Source organism: Heliconius melpomene, chromosome 10, assembly GCF_056956725.1.
Source record: "Heliconius melpomene rosina isolate 202511_hmr_F chromosome 10, ASM5695672v1, whole genome shotgun sequence".
In the NCBI taxonomy this organism is placed as follows: Eukaryota; Metazoa; Arthropoda; class Insecta; order Lepidoptera; family Nymphalidae; genus Heliconius; species Heliconius melpomene.
Window position 1 is genome coordinate 2,562,480 of NC_140398.1, and position 24,012 is coordinate 2,586,491.

The 24,012-nt window shown below is 33.1% G+C and overlaps 1 protein-coding gene across 1 annotated transcript; it reads left to right on the forward strand.

The window, feature by feature from the left end:
- The first annotated feature begins 309 nt into the window (after positions 1–309).
- Positions 310–22,765, forward strand: LOC146535154 (protein lifeguard 1-like). The gene is made up of 8 exons (XM_085191138.1): positions 310–592; positions 1,159–1,354; positions 1,708–1,764; positions 2,442–2,529; positions 2,797–2,919; positions 3,947–4,102; positions 4,488–4,630; positions 22,702–22,765. The coding sequence occupies exons 1-8, from the start codon at positions 310–312 to the stop codon at positions 22,763–22,765; spliced, it is 1,110 nt and encodes a 369-aa protein (XP_085047264.1).
- Positions 22,766–24,012: the final 1,247 nt, after the last annotated feature.

Here is a 24,012-nt window from a genome sequence, read left to right on the forward strand (position 1 = left end):
TCGCGTCGTGGCGATTTCCTCTCAGGGGAATACATTATATTCATTTCCTCACTTTAGTAGTTACAAGAAGAATGGGCGGCGTTGGGTTCCGCTATACAATATGTAATGTTTCTAAATTGTTTCGAAATGGAATAAACAACACATTTGCATAATATAAAGCCTGCTTCTTTATTTAAATAAAAAAAAACATTTTATGACACTTGTGACAGAAGAATTGACTTCGGTTAATCACTTTTGATAGGTTATTTAAAGTATCACTTAACAGATGGTAATTTGGTTTCAATTATCAAGCAAAAATATATCAAACGAATGAGAGACACTGAAGGTACCCTTGTGCAAGGACAAGAAACAAGGAAAGATGAAAAGGCGGAAACGACTATCAATATTGAGGAGAACGTAGAGAATAAAGATAATTTAGATAAAACTAATCTAGACCAAGAAGCAGATGCCAAATATAAATTAGATAAAGATGAAGCTTCGAATGTTACTGAGCATGTTGCTGGGTCGTTTGTAATACAACAAATAAATACAGTGATCCATCATGAGAGTCAACAATTAGATAAGGGCACACATTGGGTACAATATAATAAAGGTACAACTAATAAATATTAATCTAATATAAATTATTGTATTATTAGTATTCACAATCAAAATTGTCGTAGAATAGTTTTATGAGAATATATTTATTTCTTAAAATTTCCTATGGGAAAAAGAAAATATGTAAGTTGTCATACAACACTCTTTTGTTTCTTTCTTCAATGGAATGAAATGTAGGGGTAGCATTAAGAGGGGTTTACCCAAAATCCCTACAGGAACGAAAAGGGATTAACATTTTATAATTGAAACTATGAACAATCGAAATATTTATAGTATGACAAGATTCGAAGTGTTGTAGTTTTGTATAAAATATTGAAAAAAATATTAAATTAATTGTGCTCAACTGGCACGCTCGAAACGCCATATATCAAGAATTCAAGTCAATATTTAATTTTTCTTTACTTTTTCATAATATGAAACTTTATGGAGGTTGTTAGTTTCTTGTTAAAAGACTTAGCTTTCTGCTTAGTTATTTCTATTTATTTATTTCTATATTTGCCAAGTATAGTGCTCATTCAATTTAAAACTTTGATTTATATCATCATTGACATATTTTTTAAGCTTATACTGATAAGGACCAAGTGAGGGGACCAAAACAAAGTTTCGGGAGAGAAGCTCTCGGTGGGAACTTTGAACCGGCAGGGGAACCTTTAAATTATGACCCACGCACCCGAAATTCATTTGTAAAGTTGGTTTTTGTCATACTGATAGTTATGCTTATTCTCACTGCAGCTTATGCTATAATTGTTATGACGACGTAAGTAAAAAAAAAAAAGAATATAAATTAACTCAGGTTATAATTATTAGTTTCTTAGACAGACACTAAATAGTGTTTAAATAGACAAAACAAATATTTAAAAGCCTTTTTAGGCCAGTCGGCCAGTACTGGGGATGAAGCGTGTGACTGTAAACATGACAGGTTATGGGTTCAATTCCCACTCGACGAAATGAAATATTTATTATTTACATTACGCAAAAAAAAAAAATATTATCAATTTCTTAATAATTAGGTAGTAGTCAATCCCTTATCTTCTAGTCCACTTTAGACATATTGCCTTGTATAAAATGGCGGCTTATTTTTCTTGAACTAATTTATATTTTCAATTTTAGACCTGCTTTGAAAAGAATCTACTTAAAATATGCATTATTAATACTAATTGCAGCTTCGTGAGTATTAAAACTCTCCTTTATTATGTTAGTTATAATATTAGTTATTTTATTAGAAGTAGAGTCATCGTTGCACAGTGGGACTGTAAGCGTCACGGTCGTGGGTTCGATCTCCGCTCGGAATAATTTATTATTTTTATTTCTTCATTTTGGTAAGACAAGGCGCAGTGTTGAGAACCGTTACTCAACAAGCCAGTCTCGACTATATTGAAAATTAAGTGCTATATGATGGTTCCGAATTCATATTTTGGTAAGGTAAAAAATATATTTAAAATAAATAAAGTAAAATAATAATTATTATAGTTAACGACATCGCGTCCTGGCAAAGTGTTTGACTGTAAACGAGACTGACGGTAGTGGGTTCGATTCCTACTTGCGGGAATTAATTGTTTTCATTTTTTAACTCTGGTAACAAGACTAAGCGCGGCGTTAAGTTTCGCCACTGAATATATAGATAATGTTTCGAAAATTGTTTGTAATGTAAGATTATAAGTTGGGATGATTTAACATTGCTCTCTGCCTTTAACGGCATAAGCAGTATAAAATATGAAGCTTAAAAAAAGAAAAATATAATTATATATTTATAATATTAATGAATGAAAATCCATGTGAAATTTATTTATAGACAGACAGATATTAATAAAAAAGTAATTCCTACTTCTTATATTATTTTTTAGGATTTTTTTGCTTGCAATGAATTGTGCATTGATGTGTTTAGAGTTTACAAGACGTCCTCCTTGTAACATTATATTTCTTGCTTTGGTGGTAATGTGTTCATTTTTTATTTTGTCTTTGATTATTTTGACATTTACTTGTTTCTATTTCACACAAGCTTATTTGAAAATGAAATATGTTTTTTAATTTTTTTTTGCGTTAAGTTCCGCCACTCAACACGCAATGCTTCCAGAATTAGCCAGAGAGTGGATAGCGGAAAAGTGTCTTAACGGAAACAAAGTTTCTTAACACAAGGTTCCCAGGTTCCCTCTATCTACCCCGCTATGTGCGGAATACAGAACTTACTTCATTTTTCAGGTTGTGGCTATGAGCAATTTAGTAGCTGTTATTACAATTAGATACAAAACGCATATTTTAGTATACGCCCTCGCCGCTACGGCTGCGACAGTATTTGTTTGTATTTTGTTGGCCTGTTCTAGTGTAAGTATGGAGAAAACTATTGAACAACTGCGTATACGTGTATTTGTATTGTACCGTTATTAAATTCTTGCGGAATTTAACGGAAATAAAGATAAAAAAATAATAATAGATTAATAATAATTCATTTGCCCCGAATAGGAATCAAACCCACGACTATTGTTTTTAGTCAGATAGACCTTTATCGTACTTTGACACCCGAATTTTCAATATTTTTACGATGATATTGATTTCTTATTTTATTCTCATTTGATTTTTTAATATCTTTTTCCGCAACTCCATAATTTGAGACCCTCGTAGCCCAGTTGGACATCTTCGATTCTTAATGCGATGGCTCTGGGCTCGGTTCCCAAATAGGGGAAATTATTATATTTTAATTATTTTCATTTCCACGCTCTGGTACAAAAAGCGCTACGTTGAGTCCTGCAAATTATTGCGAAATGTCTCGAAAATTAGGCGATAGAATGAAAACGGAATGTGAGCACTAGGTTTTCTAAGCCTATCCTACTAAGCCAATAACTACTATGGGGGTAAAAGCGTGAAGCTGCATAACTTAATAGTTTATTGAAAACCAGAATTGTATATGGCACTTTAACTAGGAAATTATTCTATAACGCTGTCGATACAAAAATTCATACATATCTTATAGAAATAATTGAGCTTTGTGTTGCGCTGTTCCATGTAGTCGTTATCTAGATAATTGCTGTAACTGGTGAACGTTTGGTCTTCAGTTTCATTTCCAGTCCTAGAAACTTTATTATGCAATTCTATAGAACAAAAGCAAAAGCAAACAAGCGAACGACTGTTAATGTGACAGGATGTGGGTTCGATTTCCTCTCGAGGAAGTAAAATATTTAATATTTTCATTTTCTCCACTCAACGCCTCCAGAATTCGGTGAAAGTGGTGAACAAAGTGTATTTACACTAGGTCTCCTCTGCCGACCCTGCTGTGTGCGGGATACAGCGTGAAACTGTATTAATTTTTTGTATTGTATGTACATAATTAAAAAAAATGTAAATTAATTTTCAGTTTGATTTTACAAAATTTTACATTTACCTAGTGGCCATATCCGTTGTGTTCTTAGTTATATCTTTAATGATATGGATAGCGATGGCCGTTTTGAAAATTCGCTACAAGCCGCTGCAAATTGTATTGTTGTTTGTCGGAGGTATTATAAACATTGCGGTAAGTTGAAAATGCTCATATAAAATTACTTAAAAATAGAAGCCTTCGTGGCCTAGTGGCGTAAGTGAGTAACTATAATTGTGACATTTGTGGGTTCGATTCTCACTGGGGTGAGTGAAATATTTAAAATTTTCATTTCCTCGAGGCAAAATGCGGCGTTGATTACCGCCACTGAACCCGCGATGCTCGGCGGTTAATACTGTATCTTACAGAGCAGGATATGCTGATGGAACCTGAGAACCTAGTCTTAAGACATTCCTTTACCCATTAAGACACTCCGTTCCCCACTTTCCACCAGATTGTAGAGGCATTGCATGTCGCGTGGCGTATGTTAACCCCGCTTTTTGCGTATTCGCGACATTTTTTTTAATCTTACTTTTCATAGATGTTGATAATGGAACTACAAATGGTACTAGGAGGTAGAGCGGTGGAGTTGGGCGAAGACGACTATGCGATTGGAGCATATTTCCTTTATACTTCTATAATAGACATATTCTTGAAGTTTGTCCAACTGATGGGAATGGCAGAGTAAATATTTTTTTAATAGCAAAGAACATATAAGATTTTTTTTATTTGTTAATAAATTTTTTTTATTGTACATATTTTTTATTTTTTGTGGAGATAAGAAATGATTTAGCTTTGTTGACTGCATAATAATTTTGAAGTTGTTACCCTTGTCTCCCCATACCTACAATGTAGAATGTGTTTTACTAGAGCGGGAAAGACATTTTTATTTCCAGCCTCCACCCCGCTTACACTTAAACACTTTCGTTCGAATATTGGAGATACTCAGAGAGAGAGAGAGAGAGATAGGTCAGGTTAACTCAATGCTGCGCTTTGCCTTGACAGAAGAGCTAAAAAAGTAAAATATTAAATATTTAATTTGCTCGAGTGGGAATCGAATCCACGACCCGTCGTTTACAATAACACACTTATGCCCCAGCGCCACGTCTGGCCTCTATAATTACTCGAAACAGTACAAACAAGCGCAATGCTCTGTCGTGAATATATTACAAGTAAAAGCAGTAAATTTGGCGAAGTGAACCTCGCCAAGCACACGGCTATATGAGTCTACAGAAAAGTATTAGTAAAAACGTTATGAATATTTTAAATTTAATTTCCGCTTTTTTTGTGTACAAAATGTATATTTATATAATTAATATATTTTTTTCAAACTATAATGTCTCTCACATTATAGCTACATTCTTTTAATTATAATTTTTATTAGGCTGTGAAAGTAGGAACTATTTTGGCGAAATATTAATCTTGTTAAGATATATGTCGTCTTGTTAAGGTGTATGTATAAAAATATAGTTAACGAGTACAACGTCGATTCTTTTTCGAAATAAATATCAGTTAAAAATAAAAATAGTCGGTTAAAACTTATTATAATATATATGCATATTAATAGTTTTTCCTAACCATTTCCTTAATAATATCAAACAGCGGGTCACTTACCATACAAAAAAAAACTGTAATCATTTTCCAAAGGCGCCGTTTGACAAAGTGGCTGGCGCGGCCGAAATTCAATTTCCTCACACATATTTCACACGGAACTCAAGATTTCGTATAACTTTTACATTTGCAGAGATTTATTAACTCCGGCTGCTGGGTCGTGTTGTTTTATTGATGTTTTTGTCGTTAGAATAACAAATTCTACAAAATTTTATATTTATTAAAGTAAATTTACTGTATTTTTTTTATAATTATAAATGTATAAACAAATATTTTCATTTTTTCGTTCTGGTGTCGAGGCAAAACGCGGCGTTGAGATCCTCCACACTACACCCAATGCTTCCAGAATTCGACGAAAAATGGGGAACGGAGTGTCTGAACGGAAGAAAACTAGGTTCCCTTTGCCGTTTGGGACGTGCGGGATACAGTATGAAATCAATTTTTTTTTGTTAAGTAGGTGACACGTCAGCGTAATAATCTAAAAAAAAATAAAAAAAGCGAAATCCTACGTCGTACATACATTAGAACAGTTCTAAACAAACAATAATATTCATTTTCCATCTTTATATACATCTCGGTCATTTGCCTCGTAGAATAAATAGCTGTGGGGTACACTCGACTTCCATACTAGAAAGATTCCTTTTAATATTTTAACGACGTTTTTCTTAGGTTGTCGTACTTTTTACAATTTACTTGACTCACTTATGATTCAATTAAGGTTTTGTATTGAGGTTGCTGAAATATTATTTTCTCTCTACAAACACTAATGGTACCTGGAGCTTAGAATGTTTTATGGAATTATTAGATTTTTTTACAAGCTCTTATTTAATTTGACATGTTCGTATGTAAGCAAGGTAACTTTTTTCCTAATGTTGCAAAACCATTTTCCATTCAACAACTACTAGTATCCGATTTAGCTGAAATTTTGAATAGACATGTCAGATGACGATGCCATGTTATGGTGACAGAGAGCTGATCTGATGATGGAACCAAAAGGTGGTCAATAGAAGACTTTTGAAGACACAAAGTAATCCTATCGAGTTTGGCCTTACTTGACAGGTCTTTTCCAGAACTCTGAGAAAAAGAAAGATATATAAATATTAATCTCAAAATAATGTTTAGATTTAGTTGATTTTCATCGATTTTAATTTGTTACCAAAGTATTAATTTCATTATATCCTACTAAAATAAAAAAAATAAAAAGTTCTGTGTAGAGAAAAAGTCGAAGAGATAATCTATATAAGATAACTACTCAAAGATAAATCGAAAATATCTAACAATTTTAGTGATTTTTTTCACTTTAGGTTAGGCGATTTAGAATTTTAGTATAATGCATTAGAATTTTAGAATTTCTTAAATTTGAAACACGGCGTTTGTGCCAAAACTCATCGCCCTCATTCTTTACTAGAGGTAAGAAACGAAAATAAATCATTTGTTCAACTGGGAATTGAACCCACAACTAATCTAGCTATAATCAGATGCTGTTCCATGCTGGACTCGGTAATAAATCTACTTCTCATAAAATAGAATGACAGATTTTACGACTCTAAGTATTACAGCAATTGTTTCCCTCAAAAGTAATATCCCTAATATGTTTTAGTACGTTTAGCGGAAAAGATTGATAGGTTTCCATTTGGAAACTGGCGATATTTTATAAAGTGCCATCGATCATTCCGATATAAAACGTGACCGATGTTTCATCAGCTTTGAGATGTTTCATTTTTTTCCTTCCATTTTCATATTCCAAGTGTGATGGGTGGGGATATAGGTAGATGGCTGGTTTAATGATTAAAATAATAACGATTAATAATAATGGAATCATAAATAATAAAGATATTATTATTGTTTTTATTAGATTTTAATTAAATAATATTTTTTTGCGTTTATTAAAGATGCCGTTCTGAATCGCGGCACAGGTGACTGATAAAAAAGTGTGATGCTTAGAGTAGGCAGAAGGAATCTAGTGTTATGACACTATTTTCTCCACTGCCGAAGAAAAATTTTCATCGAGCAGGTGTTGAGTTTCGGTACTTAACATGCGATCTATCGAAATTGGGCAGTGCGTGGAACTAGTAACTGTATATAGGTTCGAGGTTTAAATTTACTTAATTTTGCGAGTATGTATGCAAATATAAACTGCAATATAATAAACATTACATTTCTTATTTGATATTTGAAGGTGAAAATGATTCGACACTTCGCCCCTACAATATTTATGTATGTGCCATCCACTCATGCATGGAACAACACCCTCGCCCGTGGCCAATCATCCGCAAAAGCCTTATTCAAAATGTGACCCGAAATACCATGATTCAATAGAATTTAATGTGTTGGAATTGAATCCTATATTATTACTGAGGCGTGAGTCGTGAATAAACAATAGGTGTTTTAAATGACTAGGTTGAAACGTAAATATTATGATTTTTAGGTCTTTTTAAAATATTTTTATTATATCTTATCATAGTGGTTGGTACTTTGTATTAGATTTTAATTGGAAATTTGAAAAATGGAATGAAATTGATTAAACGTCAATATATATATTTTTTGGTTATGTTAGACAAAGCAAGTAATACGGAATGTTGTTCGAGTCGAGACGTCTGTGGGTTCGATTCCCACTCGGTGTAATTCATTATTTTCTTTTTCCTTGCTTTGATAAAAAAATAAAGCGCGGCGTTGAGTTCATGGGGAACAAAAAAATTCTATGTAATATTAGTTGAACATGGTTCTCTTAAAAAGCAATCATATGCAAAAACGGAGAAAATAAACCATCAGGTTCCTTCAGATTAACTGAACATAATTAAGTAACAACTAAACTGTTAGTGTTTCGGCACAAAGATACAAAAATAAATAACATCAGCAAGTATATTATAAGAAAACTTGCTTAATTAACAAGAACATATACTGTACGTAATAAAACTAATCCAACCGAGTGCTCTGCATCGAAACTCTTCTAAGACGTGATGGATGCCGGGATTATAAGTTGTGCTAAAATGAAAATTATCAATCATCTTTGATACCCAAAGTACCCCTGGTCCAGATATTTATAAAGATATTTCTAAGGTTTACTATGTTTGTTCAATTTTAACCGACTTGAAAAATGAAGGTTATATATCTGTTTGACATGTACTCGTATGTGATATTGTTGAAACTGGATGATATTTGAATAAATGGTGGTCATTTGTGCGTCCAAGCAAGTGCCCTAAATGTACTCGTAAGTATGTATATAAATTGACTATATTCTAACTTAGGGAACAGTCTTAGTTTCATCAGAGACGGTTTAGGAGTTTTTGAGATATGGATATACACGAATTTAATGTATTCAAGTGTTGACACGGGATTGAAGATCGCGTAATTGTTTATTTTATGCTTTTTGACATGACCACGTCGCTGACTGCGGAAAAGAGTGTTTTAACACTTTTACTGCTCGTATACGTCTACTTACTATTGTATACAGGGTACAGCGTAAAATCAAAAAAAAAACAAGTTATATCTTTTTATACATTACGGTGTCACTTAAGCTGTCAACACAACTGATGAGCAACTAAAATAGTGCACTCCACTCATAAAGCCATGCAAGTATTAAAAAATGCAAGCGTACAGACGGGTCACGTATCAAAGAGTTAGAATGTTCTAGACGTTTTTTGTTGACGCTCCCATACACACAGTACGAACGAATACGGCTCGTACTCGAATAATAGACGGTTTTTGCTTTCGAGAATTTGTCTAACTGCTTTTTTGTAAAGGATTTTAGTGTATCCTGGTACTATATTGCAGATATGACAAAAAAACTATTTAAGTTGTTTTTTTTAGCTTGTTATTCTGTAGGCTGGCGTAGTTAGGGGTTTAATTCCCACTCAGGGGGGTGAATTATTGCTATTCACGCTGTCATAGCAAGGAGGGCAGAGAAACCTGACAATCTAATGTTAAGATCTCTGTTCCCATTAAGACACTTCCTTTACCGCTTTCCGTCGAATTCCATTCTCGTTAACAGAGCGAGGAAGTGAAAATGTTTCAAAATATTACAATTATTATTTCTAGTCAAAGTGCACTGCAATCTCTTATACATTTAATGGAACAGATACAGAAGCATTACAACAAAATTTACAAGTACTTATCGAAGTAAATTACATATTGATTGCTTTCCGCCTGAACTTCGACCAAAGTTCCGTGGTCACCTAACTTGAATAATCTAGCGCGAAGTGTGCTTAGTTGAACTGATACTATACTATTACTTCGTCTAAGCCGGCCAAGCGCGAGTCGGACTCGTCTACCAGTGGGTTCCGTACCAATTTTGGAATTGTACGTCAACGGGAAGTACTTATAATGAAAGTTGACAAACCAAAGTTTGCGGCACTCATTTTGATGAAATTAAATGTTGATATGGAAAATAGATTTTTCTGTGCTCCAAGGGACCGTTGAATATTTGATATTTATTTAAGCTTTATTCAAGTACAGACGTACAATAAAGTGTTTTCCTTTTGAGTTATGGAACTCTAAAACGACCTTATAATAACAATAATACTAGAGAGAAAATTAAATGTTAGGCAATAATTAAAAAGAAAATTTCAACAATGCTTAGCCGGGAAAATGTTTTTCTAGTAAAATTATATAATACATATTTAGAACGAGGCGACGTCTTAGCCCAGTTTTCTAAGTAAGAAAAATAAGAGTAAACGTTAAGAAGTAAATGAGATTATCGTTTCCCTTGACCTACTCAAGTGGCACTTAAACTAATTAAAAACGTTTAATGAATTAGCTTAACAGTACCTATTAAGATCTTTATATAGAAAGAATCACTTTTATTTTTACATTTATTTCATTTTAAAAGCTTGCGTGGGAACTGGAGAAAGGTTATTGTCAATTCAATCTGTTTCTTTTATAATATAATCACATAATTAACGCTTTATTCGCTACTCCCCTTTGTTTTAGGTATTGAAGCATGGGCGGAGTTCTACGCTGCGTTTCATCTAAACGCTCACGCTCAGGTAACGAGGTAATGTGGGGTGTTGAGTTACGCCAGTCAACGCAATATCTCCAGAATTCAGCGGAAAGTGGGAAACGGAAGTGTCTTAATGGAGACGAAGTGTCTTAACACTAGGTTTCCAGGTTCTCTCTCAGCAGGGTAGGCACCGGGTAGGAGTTGGAATTCTTATCACATATTTGATATCGTTACATATGGTACAGGTAAGATCAAAACGTCTTGCCAGTGTGAGAAGTTAATACAATTAATTCTCATGACTAGGAATCGAACCCTAACCTTCATGTTTACAGTTAGACGAAGTTTATTTGACGGCCTCGATGATAACTGATATATGTTGCTATATTAGTTAATTATCCAAGCGAAACAAACATCACATGATGTAAATTGATACCAATTTAGTTTGCACAACTCATTAATGAGAAAGGATTGAAATTTCATTATATAAATGGTGGATTAGAATATCCATTTCAAAATAAACAGCATATTATTCGTTTTCATATACGTAGCGTTGATATACGATGGTTCTGGTTCGATTTTCACTTGGGGTAATAATTTTTTCGTTTCGGAACCGTTGTGGGCGGTTGTGGTTTCAATTTTTACTCTGAAATGAGATATTTTATATTTCTTATTTTCTTGAACTGATAATGAGGCAAAGTATGGCGTTAAATTCCACCATTCACCACGCAATATCTCGAGAATTCTGCAGAAAATGGGGTACGGAAATGTTTTAATGATAACGGAGTGTCTAAACATTACGTTTCCAAGTTCCCTATCCTGCTATGTGTGGGATTGCGTGAAGGGATTCAGCCGAAGGAAAAAAAAGCGTAAAGATGGATATTCAACATTTGCGTATAAATTAGTACACATCCTCCATTTCTTTTTCTTCCTTCTAATCTATCAGTAAACATAACAAGTATGGGTAAATCATCTTCTGTGTGGCGCAAATGTAATATTCATGGTGCCAACAAAGATTCTAATTTTAATCTCAATATTAACATCGGCCCCATTGGAATTTCAAATTTCTCTTTTCAGATATTGGAATTTTTTGATGAATTATTAAGAACCTATACTGAGATATCTTATTAACTTGTTCCCTGTATACTTAATTTTGGATAACAATTTAAATATTCTTTTTTCTTAATGCATGTGGCTTTTAATTTTTTTTTCTCGTAATATCTCTATAATTTCATTTAATTATTCACTATCAGTTTATTATCAGTATTTGAAAGAAAGATAAGTAATATTTTGCATTAGCTGTTGTCTGCTTCATTGCCTACATCGAATGAAAATCACTAAAATAAAGAATAAACAACGTATTACGTACACAATATAATATATTCTAAGTGCAAGTCTCTGACTGCAAATATAGTTTCTGAGATCAGCGCGCTCAAACAAACAAACTCTTTCGCATTTGGTATTGATTTTGGATAAAATAATTCACTCTTGTTTTCTTTAATGCATGTGAAGTTTAAAATAATTTTCTTTCCTTTTCCTGAGTGGTGGCAGCGAGCGCCACACTACGTACTAATAGTAGATTTAAATATACAATACCGGTATACTGGGAACATAATCTAACGATAAAACGGCGAGAATGTGCAGAATATTTTTAAAGCACAGGTTAATGTCGTCATAAATTAAAGGAAACGTTTGAAAGAATTAAAAAATGTAAAGAACTTAGTATAAGTTACAGTTTCAACAAAAGGAGTAAACACTCTGGAGAAATATGGCGCAGTTTATCGGAGAGACGCGAAATATCACGTTCCTTGTTGTTTAAGAAATAATAGATGTGCTTGAGGAAACTATGGTATTTGTTTGTTTTTTTTTGGGTTGTGAAGTTCATTTTGTTGTCCGTTTGTTTGTCTGTTCATAGGTCAAGACAATTAGTCTCGAGAACTTATGGGGGTGTCAAGTCCAAATTTGTATCTTTGGGAGCATAGAAATTTTGCAAATGCAATCACTTAGTTCATAAAATCTATAATACTTCCCGTTAACCTAGAATTATGGAATAATAAGTTTCTATAAGTTTATATAAGGGAACTTAGAATACAAATTAAAAAAACCAAAATTTATTGGTATTTCAAAAGCTGAAAAGTATTACAAAGTTTAAATTTGTGGCAATATAATGAAAACCTTCGACTGGACACTGGCATAGTTTGGACGGTATATAAAAGTTCTTTATCGAATTTTTCGACTTCGTCGAGCACTGCCTAATAAAACGCGAAATGTTTTGTAGCCTAGAAGGTCCTTTTAAAAGCTAATCAACTATGAATTTGCCTCTATTGATAAGAAATTATGTTCTTTTGAATAACATGAATTATTATATGTACATACATATATCTAGCGGCGACTATTACTAAAATTTTGCCATCAAAATATTTATTTTTATTTAAACATCTATCTGTTTCTTTTTGTTTTAGCTTCATGCTTTAGCATGGATAAATATGACGTGTAGACAGATTGGGGTTCGATTCCCGTTCGAGGAAATAAAATAATTAATATTTTCATTACATCGGTTTGGTAACGAGGCTAAGCGCGGCGATAAGTTCCGCCATCGAAAACGCTATGTCTCACTAGGTTCCCCCTTCCTATTGCCGGGATACAGCAAGAAGTTGATTCTCAATTATGTCATAATAAATTAAAATTGTATTTACAAATTCAATAGACAGAATACAAAACACGGCTGACGCTAGCCTAACTGAAATTATATGAAAACATAGATCGCCATATTACGTGCTTAAATATTCTTGGACTAAAAATAATTTATCTGTATATTTATTATTTTACTGTGTTTTCAGCTTCATGTTGTATTCCGCATATAGCAGGATACAAACAAAAAAAGGTTTACTATCACACGATTGACCTCTATTAGTTTATTTACTAGTTTACTATCTCGAAAATAGTGCCAGCCTGTCGGGAAGGCAGAGAGAATCTTCATTCTAGTGTTAAGGCACTCTATTTTCTGCCCTTTGCTTTACTTCCGTATGTTCTATTTTTGGAATCGAAAATATATAATTTTAATATAATTGTTCCCATGAGGGGTTATCAAACCCACGTGTTTTTTTACCACAGAACCAAGATGCCCGAATTAAACTGTCGAAAATCAACGTTTTAAGGTAAGAAGAACTTCAGGATAAAAAATAGTCCGCCGTATATTTTCAAAACTAATGCATTTTTAATTAATTCGATCCTGATTGAATTTCTTCAGAATTTATTATCTTCACGTTACGAAATGGCCCGCGGATAATGAATATGAAAATTACATCAGTCAAGTCGCAAGAATATTATTAAATAGAATTTTGTGATGAATGCTACCTAATGATTGTGTTTGACTGTGGCACCTGTGTGTGAAGGGTTCGGGTTCAATTCTCTTTTGAGGAGATTTTATATTTGTTATACCAATATGTTTCTAGAAGCCGTAGTGTTAAAATTGGGTAGTGTGTTTGGAACGAAGTGTCTTAACACAAGGTTCCCTTTGTCCAATCTGGTATATGTAGAATAGCCCGTGAAACTAAATAAAAAAGAGCAAGAAGGCCCGAAAAAAACACAACCCTGAAAAAAAAGACAAATTATCACAATCATGAACTTTGTATTGCTACTATACTGCTAAATATACATTAAATATTAAAGTTTTCATACAAAATTAAATTCCGAAGGACGTCAACCAAACACTCCCAGATGTCTAAAAGCTTTTTATCCTGAAAATATTGCGTATTCAAAAAGGCTGTCGGTCAATCAAGGGTTAGGCAACCCTTAGGGATTGTTGTCGAAAGGAAGCATTTCCTTTTATAGTATAGCTAATATGTGTTAACATAGGTGCTATATATTCCTTATAGTATATTTCATTTGGTTAATATATCTTCAATGTTTTTGTAAATGATCAGAAAAATAGTTAAGCTGGTTTTTAAATAATAACAATAAATATAACATTGTAATAATTGTGAGCGGCTCAGGTCACAGGGTGTGTTAGACGCCCTGCCCAATTTTCGAATCATTGAGTGTTGAGTAGTGGAGCTTAACGCCGCGCTTTGTCGTGCAACTAGAGCGAGAAAACCAAAATAATTTATTGTATCAAGTGGTAATCGAACCCACAACTGCCGTTTGTAGACACGCTGTACCTCTGCACAAGTACAACTTCAATATTTAAAATCCAAACAAAAATAGCTATTCAAATCAAAGATAATAACGAATCTCTTGAATGTAAACCAAACATCTCATCATACTCAGTCAACACCAAACCTCACGATGTCAAGATAAGTGAAGGGGGCTCGGCTCAGGTAACACGAACTCAAATATTTGAGGTACAAGTGTACGCGTTCCCGTCACACATGCTCGGTTACGAAATTTACCTATGAAGCTGTGAAACCGTTGAAATATTTTTCAATGTCGATTTTGTATCTGAACTCTATTTGATCAAGTAAACTTTGTTTTACTTTTATCTGATATTTCGGTTGATATGGCGGATATTTTTTATTTGTTATAATAATATGTTCCTAAGTATTGCTGTTTGAAAGAGTGGCGTTCAGTTCCGCCACAAAACACGTAATGCCTAGAACATAGGGCGGTGTTTGTGACTGTTTCTCATGTCGTAACTCTAGGTATCCTCCGCCTATCATTCTATATGCGGGATAGTTCGTGAAAATGTTAAAAATATCTATAATTAAATTTGTTGTCACATTTGAAAATGTGATTACAGTATCTATAAGCGTAACTGTACATATTGAATGAACAAATCAGTTGATATTAAAATGTTCTTTCCTCCCCTTTTTTATATTTTTGTTTTCAAATCCCCTGGAACACTAATATAAGGTACGTTTGTGTTTCACTTGTATCGCTCAGTTTGAGATCTAAGCGTAATGTAAGCGAAATCATTATTTTTCTATGCACACTCAAATGGTTTTTTATATACACCATTTCCATTTATTGAACTTCACTTCAGTCACATAACTCCTTAATAACGTATAAAAAATAAATGTTAAAGTAAAAGTTAAGATTCCAATAACTCGCACGTCTGCAAGCAAATAGGAAATAGCGTTGCAAATTTTTGAAAACTTTAGTTATCTCTGAGAATTTTTAATAAACCGTTGCCTCGCGTTGCGAAGTGCTTTATAGATATGAAGTAAAATATATTAAGTCGTTCTTGAGTGTATATTAAAGAAATTGTGAAAAGAATTACTAACTTGTGCTGTGATGTGGGTGCTAATAAAACAGACTAATCATTTCTTTTTTTACTCAGTTAAATTGTAAAAATAACGGAAATTTGGTTTAAAACATATATTTGTAACTTATTTTCAATTTTTTATATTATGTTCGCCTTTTAAATTCTATTAAAGTAACATTTTCCGGAAACAGAATTTCCCTACAAAAATACTGACAATAAAGATTATGTTGTTATTGTTTAATTGGAATCTATAGCTTAATTTGGTATTGTTACACATCATATTCGAGAGACCCGTCTCCAGATTCTATTCTTTCAATTTTTATACAGTACTTTAGTATATTTACAATCCATATCTATATAGATATAAGCCCCATATATTAATAAACTATATATAATTTCACACACCTACGCCGTAGATTACTCCAGTTTAAGCAGGCTTAGACGCTCAAATCGGTATAAATGTGTAGTTTAACACGATATCAAGATAGGCTATCAATTTAGAGCAACTCGGCTTGTCTATTTGATTGAAATGGCTTCCTAGATAATGCGTATCGGTGACCGCGCATTAATTAAGCAATCGCACTGGTCTACGAGTATAGATGCATAATGGGACACTAAATTTGTTGCTGGGATTACTATTTCTAAGCTTTTACAGGTTTAAAGTGAATATAGGTAGGCCTGGTTGATTTTCATGGAAGACACTTAATAACGAATAAATAGATATAGCAATACTCGTTTAGGTCTGACAGACCGCCAAATTGGTGAATTTGGCTCAGATCTACATCACTCTCAAAAACAAAATGTTTACTAAATTGAAGTTTATGACATATCTTAAGACTAGGAAAAAACTCGACTCGAAAAAGTAAAAATAATTATCGAAGTGAATAGTGCTCAACTGGCACGCTTGAAGCGCCATAAATAAAGAACCGAACCTAAAATATATTTTTCGGTCTTACAGGGAAACATCCGGGAGTAGGAAGTTTAAATTTCTTTTCAAATTTCTTTTTAATTATCTTTATTTCAGATGTAATAGAATATTTCATATATTATTGTACAAAAATACTATAATAATAATAATAACAATACTGAGTACATTAAATCAAAACAATCAAACTCTTCATTTTGAACTACTCTTATTATAAAAAAAAAACCCCAAACAAGATATTAATTCATAATCTTCCTCCAGACCGTCTTAGCTGCTCACTTACTAAAAAAAAATATTTAGAAACTAGGGATGAGTTCGATATATCAAAACGTAACTTAAAACCGTTATGTTAAGGAAAACATAACGTATCGATACATGTTTTTCAAAAACCGTTTTTACAGAAACTTAAAACTCAACATAGCTGTGATCTGAACAAAACCGTAATAACGCAAAACTTCTGAAACGTCAAATGATTTTATATCGAAACTAACTTCCTCTCTTTCTAAGTAATGTATTCCGAACGGGCGTAAATGAGTTAAGGCGAATATCTGATGAACTGATATTCGCTACCTCTCTTTCTATCCGTATATTCTTCACGGGTGTAAAAGAAATGAAGCGAATATCCGATAGCTAACTAACTAGCAGATTCATGTTTTGGCGGTTTTCTTAGTTAGTTACTAGTTCTTCGTTATGAAATCGAACTTCTAAATAAATGAATAAGGTTGAAATTTGGATTTAAAATTTGATTTTGTATTTTAACATTATTTCAATTTAATTACTAAATATTGTTTTTTTAACTTATGTTTATAGTTTATAAAGCATTTTTTATGTAATACTAATTAAATATATTTATTATTATATTATATATATCTGAAAACCGTTTTTGATATCGATACGAAAACCATATATCGGTTTCATAACCGTTAACGGAAAAAAACGATAACGCCCATCTCTATTAGAAACGCTACACGAAAGAAGATATAAAAGGAGATACAGTATCTATTACAAGTCCTGTGAAGTTTTCCGCTTCGGTGGACCGGGGAATTACCGGCCGGGTTTGTCATTTTGCTCTTTATTTATGCCCCCACATTACGGACACTTTGAAAACGTTGCCGTAATTACGGCTTTCGCCCGCTCTTATTTATGCCTTTGTATTGCTATTTAGTGTTCGCGTTCTGATAACTAGATTTAGTGGGCTGTTTTTGGTTTGAATTTTGGGCAAATGAGAAATTTAACAGGAAATTCTTATACCTATACATATATACCTATATGTATATATGTATGCGCAATAAATGCATATAAATATAAAAAAAAATATTGTTACTGATAGATTGACACAGAGTTTAACGCTAAAATTTGCCATGTAGGTCTTGAAAGAGGTCCTTGTAGGGGAAACTAAGGATTTCTTGATATTCCTACGGGAATAATTATGAAAAAACGGGTTATTATGTTTTATAGGTTAGAACAGAAAGTTGCGGGTTGCTTCTAGTTGTATAAAAATATTTCTTAAGCGTAAATTGTTTTTCTTTGTAGCTTTTGGGTTTATGAAAACTAATATATTACGTATGTACTTCCTTATAATATATACATTGAAGCGGATATAAAGGCTTATAGGTCTAAACGCATTTAAGTCGACATAATCCAAAACTAGAGACAGCCTTTGTTTACAAAATACATTTATATTAGCAATACAAACAATACAACGACTACTATGTCAACGATACTTCTAGATTTTATATAAAGAAACCTTATTTTAAGTTAGAACCTAAGTGGAAATTCACTGATGCGCAGATTTTATAAAGATATTTTACAAAAATAGCCATTATGAAATAAAAGATAACATTTTGCTTAGAACATAAAAATGTTTTTAAAAGTTATACTGGGTGGGAGGTGAAAAACGAAGTAACTATTGAAATGACAGACGTTAATAATTTATGACGTTTCTAAAAGGTTTTTTACGAGTACCTACTGTGGATGATTTCTCATCACAAAGACCATTGTGGGATGTTAATGGATGCTAAATGGAAATCTTTTGTTTTTTTTTGTAAGAAAATAATTCAGTGTATGTATTTTAGGGTAACATTTGTTCTCTCTTTCTCTATAAGTTTTAAGCAATAGTAGCGCAGCGAATTACGAGTCTGACTGGAAACGTGATGGCTGTGGGTTCGATTTCCGCTCTGAGCAATTAGTTAATTATTTTAATACGCAATGCCTCTTTTTTCTGCTAAATTGCTGAAATTCCACACAATTTTTATGCGTTCCCATAGGAAGGCATAAAATTTAGATTTTACAGTGTATAGTTCACGCATGCAAAGTTAGGGACTACCACTCTAGTCTCTAATAAATAAAATAATGTAATGAGCCTGATATATTCATCGTTATAAAACAAAAAACAGAAACGTATAAAATAACATAAACATACAACTAATTTTCAGCTTTTGTGGTCGTGTTTATTCTTACAGAAATTTCCCCTGATTTTCGCAAGGACCGTCCCGTTTCAGAATTAATTTGTCGAGAAATCCTAAAATAAATCCTCATTCTTTGCTTTGAATACATTTGTTAATATTTATTATCTTTCATTTTTACTACGAAAGAATTATAAATCTAATATGTAGGTAATTTGATTATTCGAGGCAAGTCGTTGCGCAAGGGACTGTTAACACGACTGGTTGTGGGTTTGATTTCCAAACGAAATATATAAATATTTTCATTTTCTTCTGGTAACGAGGCAAAGCGGGGCGTTAAATGCTGCCACTCTACTGCATTCAGAAATTTGCGGGAAGTGCCAAACTTAATACCAGGTTCCCAGGTCGTCTACGACTATTCTATTATGTGCGGGATAAAAAAATATACGTTTGATTGCAAATGTGATGATTCTGTTTGATTTCCACTGAAATAAATTATTTTCATTTCCCCTCTCTGGTACGCGCAGTCTCGAGTTCGACTGAGAAACAGAGAAGTGTTTTGACACTCTCTGCCGTGGGGCCGTAAATGGGGGCGTGAAAGGAAAAAAAACCAAAGAAATTACGAACTTTATCTGATTTTTGGACTTTTTGCACATTAAAATATTTTAAGCGAAGGTTTATTTAACATCTCAACTAATTTGTGCTATACCAGTGACACCACTGAGCAAAATCCAATATCAAGTAGCATAAACACATACAGTTATCAACAAGTAATAAACTAGCAATCAGTGAGAGTCAACCAAGCAGTACGAGTATGTAAACTGTTAATAGGAATACGAGTACGTACACAAACTTTAGTAGTTCCAAAGTTGAGTCATTCCGCTAGTTTAACAAAGGCTACTGGAATTTGCCTGAAAGCGTTATTTGCATATATATTAGCCCTTAAATATTATGAATATTTGGTCATTTCAAGGGATTTCGTAAAATGATGTCTAGAATCTTTATAAAATAATATCTATTATTAATAAATAAATTAGTTTGCTTATTAAAAATCGGTTGGTGGGGAAAGGCACATTTCAATTTCAAACATGATATATTTTTATACCACATACCAGAGAAAATAGTGAAGATCTAGTTTTTGACACTAGAATTCGAGACATTACATGTTGAAAAATGGAACTTAACACTGCGTAAACGAATACAAAACATAATTAAAAATTATTATTATTAATGAATGACCTACATTTTCATATCTTAAAGCAGAATTCGTTTTGCCTTATAATTATTTTAAATCCTAATTCTAAATTTAACATTTTAGCTGAAACTACTAATTCAGTATGAAGGAAATCCACACGAGGACAGATCAAATATCATCAATTAATTGTAATCTCACTCTTAGCATACTTAAGCCCAGGCTCGGATGGTACTTAATCATTGTTCTTTCACAGAATTACCATATTGGCGCGTATCTTAAGCATGTTAGCAAGTCTAATTAAAACAGTGCTTAGGTACCGTGCTAGAAACTGTTGACATTGTTGCAATACGATTTGTGTATATACCATAGTTTTTGACGTCCGTTACTTTATTTATGTTTTTGCCGTTCTCGTAGGAATATCGAGAAATCCTCTTTTCGTGCTCCCCAACTTTTCCTGTCATACCGAGATGCCGACAAGGCACGCGTTTTCAGTCAAGTTTAAAAAGTGAACACGAGCAACGTGTATTTTATAGGAAATATTTCAAGCTACTTTTGAGCTCTTCGTAACTTGTCAGCCAATTAGTCTACATGGCTGAAATGTACTAAAACATTTGTTAAAATCCCTAACTTGTAATATACCTATATAGAAATATTTCAATAATTTAACTCTAATGGTTTTTGGGGGCATTTTGTCTAATCAGAGTAGGGAAATCAAGATTTTAAATAAAGTTTTCTTCTCTTGAATATTTGAATTCACACAAAGTATGTAATCTATGTATGTCTTTCATAAATTTTCTCAAAAAGTAACTATTTTCACTATAAATTTCGTTGTGCAATGGAAACGTTTACCGCGAATATGGCTGCTAACGACTTTAGTCTGCATAGCTTCATTATAACGCTGCTTGGTAATTACACGCCTATTCAGGGCAAAATGAGATGTTGAGCCGGGAATACATGGAAATGCATTAAAAATGCAGTTACAATTTTTTTTAAGAATATGTAGTTGATCGAAATAATAATTAATAAGATGTTATTATTAAAGTGACAGTTTACATATGTACCTTCGTATATTGTTATAATATTAATAGTTAGGTTAATAGGTCACTAGTGACGGAGAGGCAGAAGCATGTGACTGTAAACTCGACAGGTTGTGGGTTCGATTCCTGCGCAAGGTAATTAAATATTTAATATTTTCATTTCCTAGCTCTGGGAACGAGGCAAAGCGTGAATTCCGCCACTCAACACGCAATGCCATCAGAATTCGGCGATAACAGTCATCAACAGTGGGAAACATAGCATGGAGAAATCGTTTTGACTGCAAATACTCAAATTCTGGGCTGGATACATTTATTTTTTTTTTAATCTAAATCCTGTATAAGCAAAAAACGGTGTTAGGTTACGCTCGTTCACTTTTAACGTTAAGTCGAGAATAGAATGCTAATTATTTGTAAACTTTTATTAAATTGATTATTATGCAAAAATGAAAGAAAATATACGCACAAACGTATAATTCGTATAGAAATATAACAATAATAATTTATTTAAAGGTTGAAGTGTGATAATCCATCTTAATTACATATGTCAGGGGTGATGATAATTAATCGATGCAGACGTTCGTATTATATACGAATACGAGATATTTCAAATATGATCTATATGTCTATATACTTATTTTAATATATTTAAGAAATTTGTAGAACCATGAAACCGCATAAAGCAGAGGAGGCAGAGTGAACGTAGTGTTCAGGCACACACTTTCCCACACATCGTCCAATTTTGGAGATCTTGTGTAGAGCGGAAAAAAGTAAATAATTTAAATATAATAATTTCACCGAATGCATATCGAATCCACAATCATTGCGTCTACACTCAGACGTATATCGCCTATAACGCCATCAGTCTATTATTTTAGGTATTTTATATATATATTTTGCGGTAAAATGAAAGAGATTTTATTTTAACTAAAACTATAACCACTCTAGATATTCTTTACATTACAAAGAAACAAACGCAAGGCAGCTTAGATTTTATCAAAGCTAAGCTTTCAAGCGATAATAATTTGCATTGTAACAAAGAAATGAAGTTGGAATAAATTCTTTGTTCATTTACTATTAATAAAATTATACTAGCGACGCAAACACGGCTTAGTCCACTTAAAAATATTATAATATTGAAGTGAAATTATACATTCGTTTTACTTAAATTGTAAGCCTATGTATTATACTTACTTTTTTATTTACATTGCTAGCAATCAGCTAGAGGCTTCGCCCACTTGAATAACACTTACTAAAATGATTGAAGAAAGAAATAACTAAACGTTCTTAGTGTCTGATGAAAACTTTATTGCTGTAAATCTCTCTACTTTTTGCGTGAAAGTGGAACAAACGTCCATCAATTCTTGCAATTTTTTTTTATTTATAATATTAGCAGTAGAATTTTAACTAAAAAAGTGAACTTTTCAAAAATATGATTTATTTCAGGCAAGGCATCAATCAACAGCCAGATCTTGAAACAAAAGCTGTCCAAAAAATGATAGACGCCTGAAAACTGCACCGACGACATACGAAATTATAAAACTATAGCTACCTGTAGTTAGAAAATCTAAAACAGTGACGCCCGAGTGAAATATGAACCACGGCGTGTACAGATATATGAGTGGGCAGAATTTTCCACCGCTTCGTTTTCCGCCTCGACAGTTCAGCGTTTTGATGGCGACCGCCTGTGAGTCCTGTGTGATGCTACTATTGTAATTTTATAGAAATTATTTTCTTTTTAACTTTTCGCTTATGGAAAAGTCTAGAGTGAAGACACGCCTTGCCCAATTTTCTACCCAATTTCGATATAATGTGTGAAATGGAATTTAGTTTAAATATATTAACTCTCCCGAACGAGTGATGAATCGACAACCATTGTGTCTATAGTTAAACGTCATTTCACTGTGTCATGACTGTGCTGAATTAATATGTCATATACGGCTCTCATTAAGATTTGAGAACTATGTAAGTATGTGGCAATTATCCCAACTTTCAACATTTCAAGAATGGGAATTATAAGACAGGTCCCAGTTGACTTCTCTTTAGATGAATTGGTTGAATCTTTGGAATTTCCCTCTGGATGTGGTCAGGTTTTGAAAGCGAGACGTTTGAACAGAAAGTGTGTTAGTGAGGGTGTGACTACATGGGTCCCGACTCAGTCGGTTGTAGTTACATTCCGTGGACAAGTGTTGCCAGAAAGGGTCTTCTCATATCATTCTTCCCTACCTGTTGAACCATATAAATATCCTACCATCCAGTGCTTAAATTGCTGTAGATTCGGACATGTTAAATTACAGTGTAGGTCTCAGCCTAGGTGCTACAGGTGTGGCCAAGCTCACTGTGGTGATACATGTGACATACCTAAAGAAATGTCTGTATGTTTGTTTTGTGATAGCAAGCATTTTGCTAATGACAAAGATTGTCCTGAGTTTGCAAGACAACAATCCATAAAAATTACAATGTCACAGGAATGTATTTCCTATATGGAGGCATCCTCTCGTTTCCCTCCTGTCCAACGATCCTATGCGGATATCGCAAAACAACTTTTTTCCCCTCCTACTTACTCATACTCCCAACCACAAAAAGTCCTAGCCCCAGTCACTCCTTACAAATCTTACCGCAAGACTGTTTTCCAAACTCCTCGTCCCCGCGCTCCTTTAGCAAAGGGATATGACAGACAGGCTCACCAATCCATAATTGCAAATTGTTCCTCATCTCTTCCTAATGGCTGCACTCTGAATGAAGGTGTTAATCAAG

Bases quoted from the DNA above. Each gene is read 5' to 3' on its own strand.
- LOC146535154 (XM_085191138.1), top strand. From the start codon at position 310: ATGAGAGACACTGAAGGTACCCTTGTGCAAGGACAAGAAACAAGGAAA. The intron at 1,355-1,707 runs GTAAGTAAAAAA...TTTCAATTTTAG, and splicing joins GCTATAATTGTTATGACGAC to ACCTGCTTTGAAAAGAATCT. The intron at 1,765-2,441 runs GTGAGTATTAAA...ATTATTTTTTAG, and splicing joins TTAATACTAATTGCAGCTTC to GATTTTTTTGCTTGCAATGA.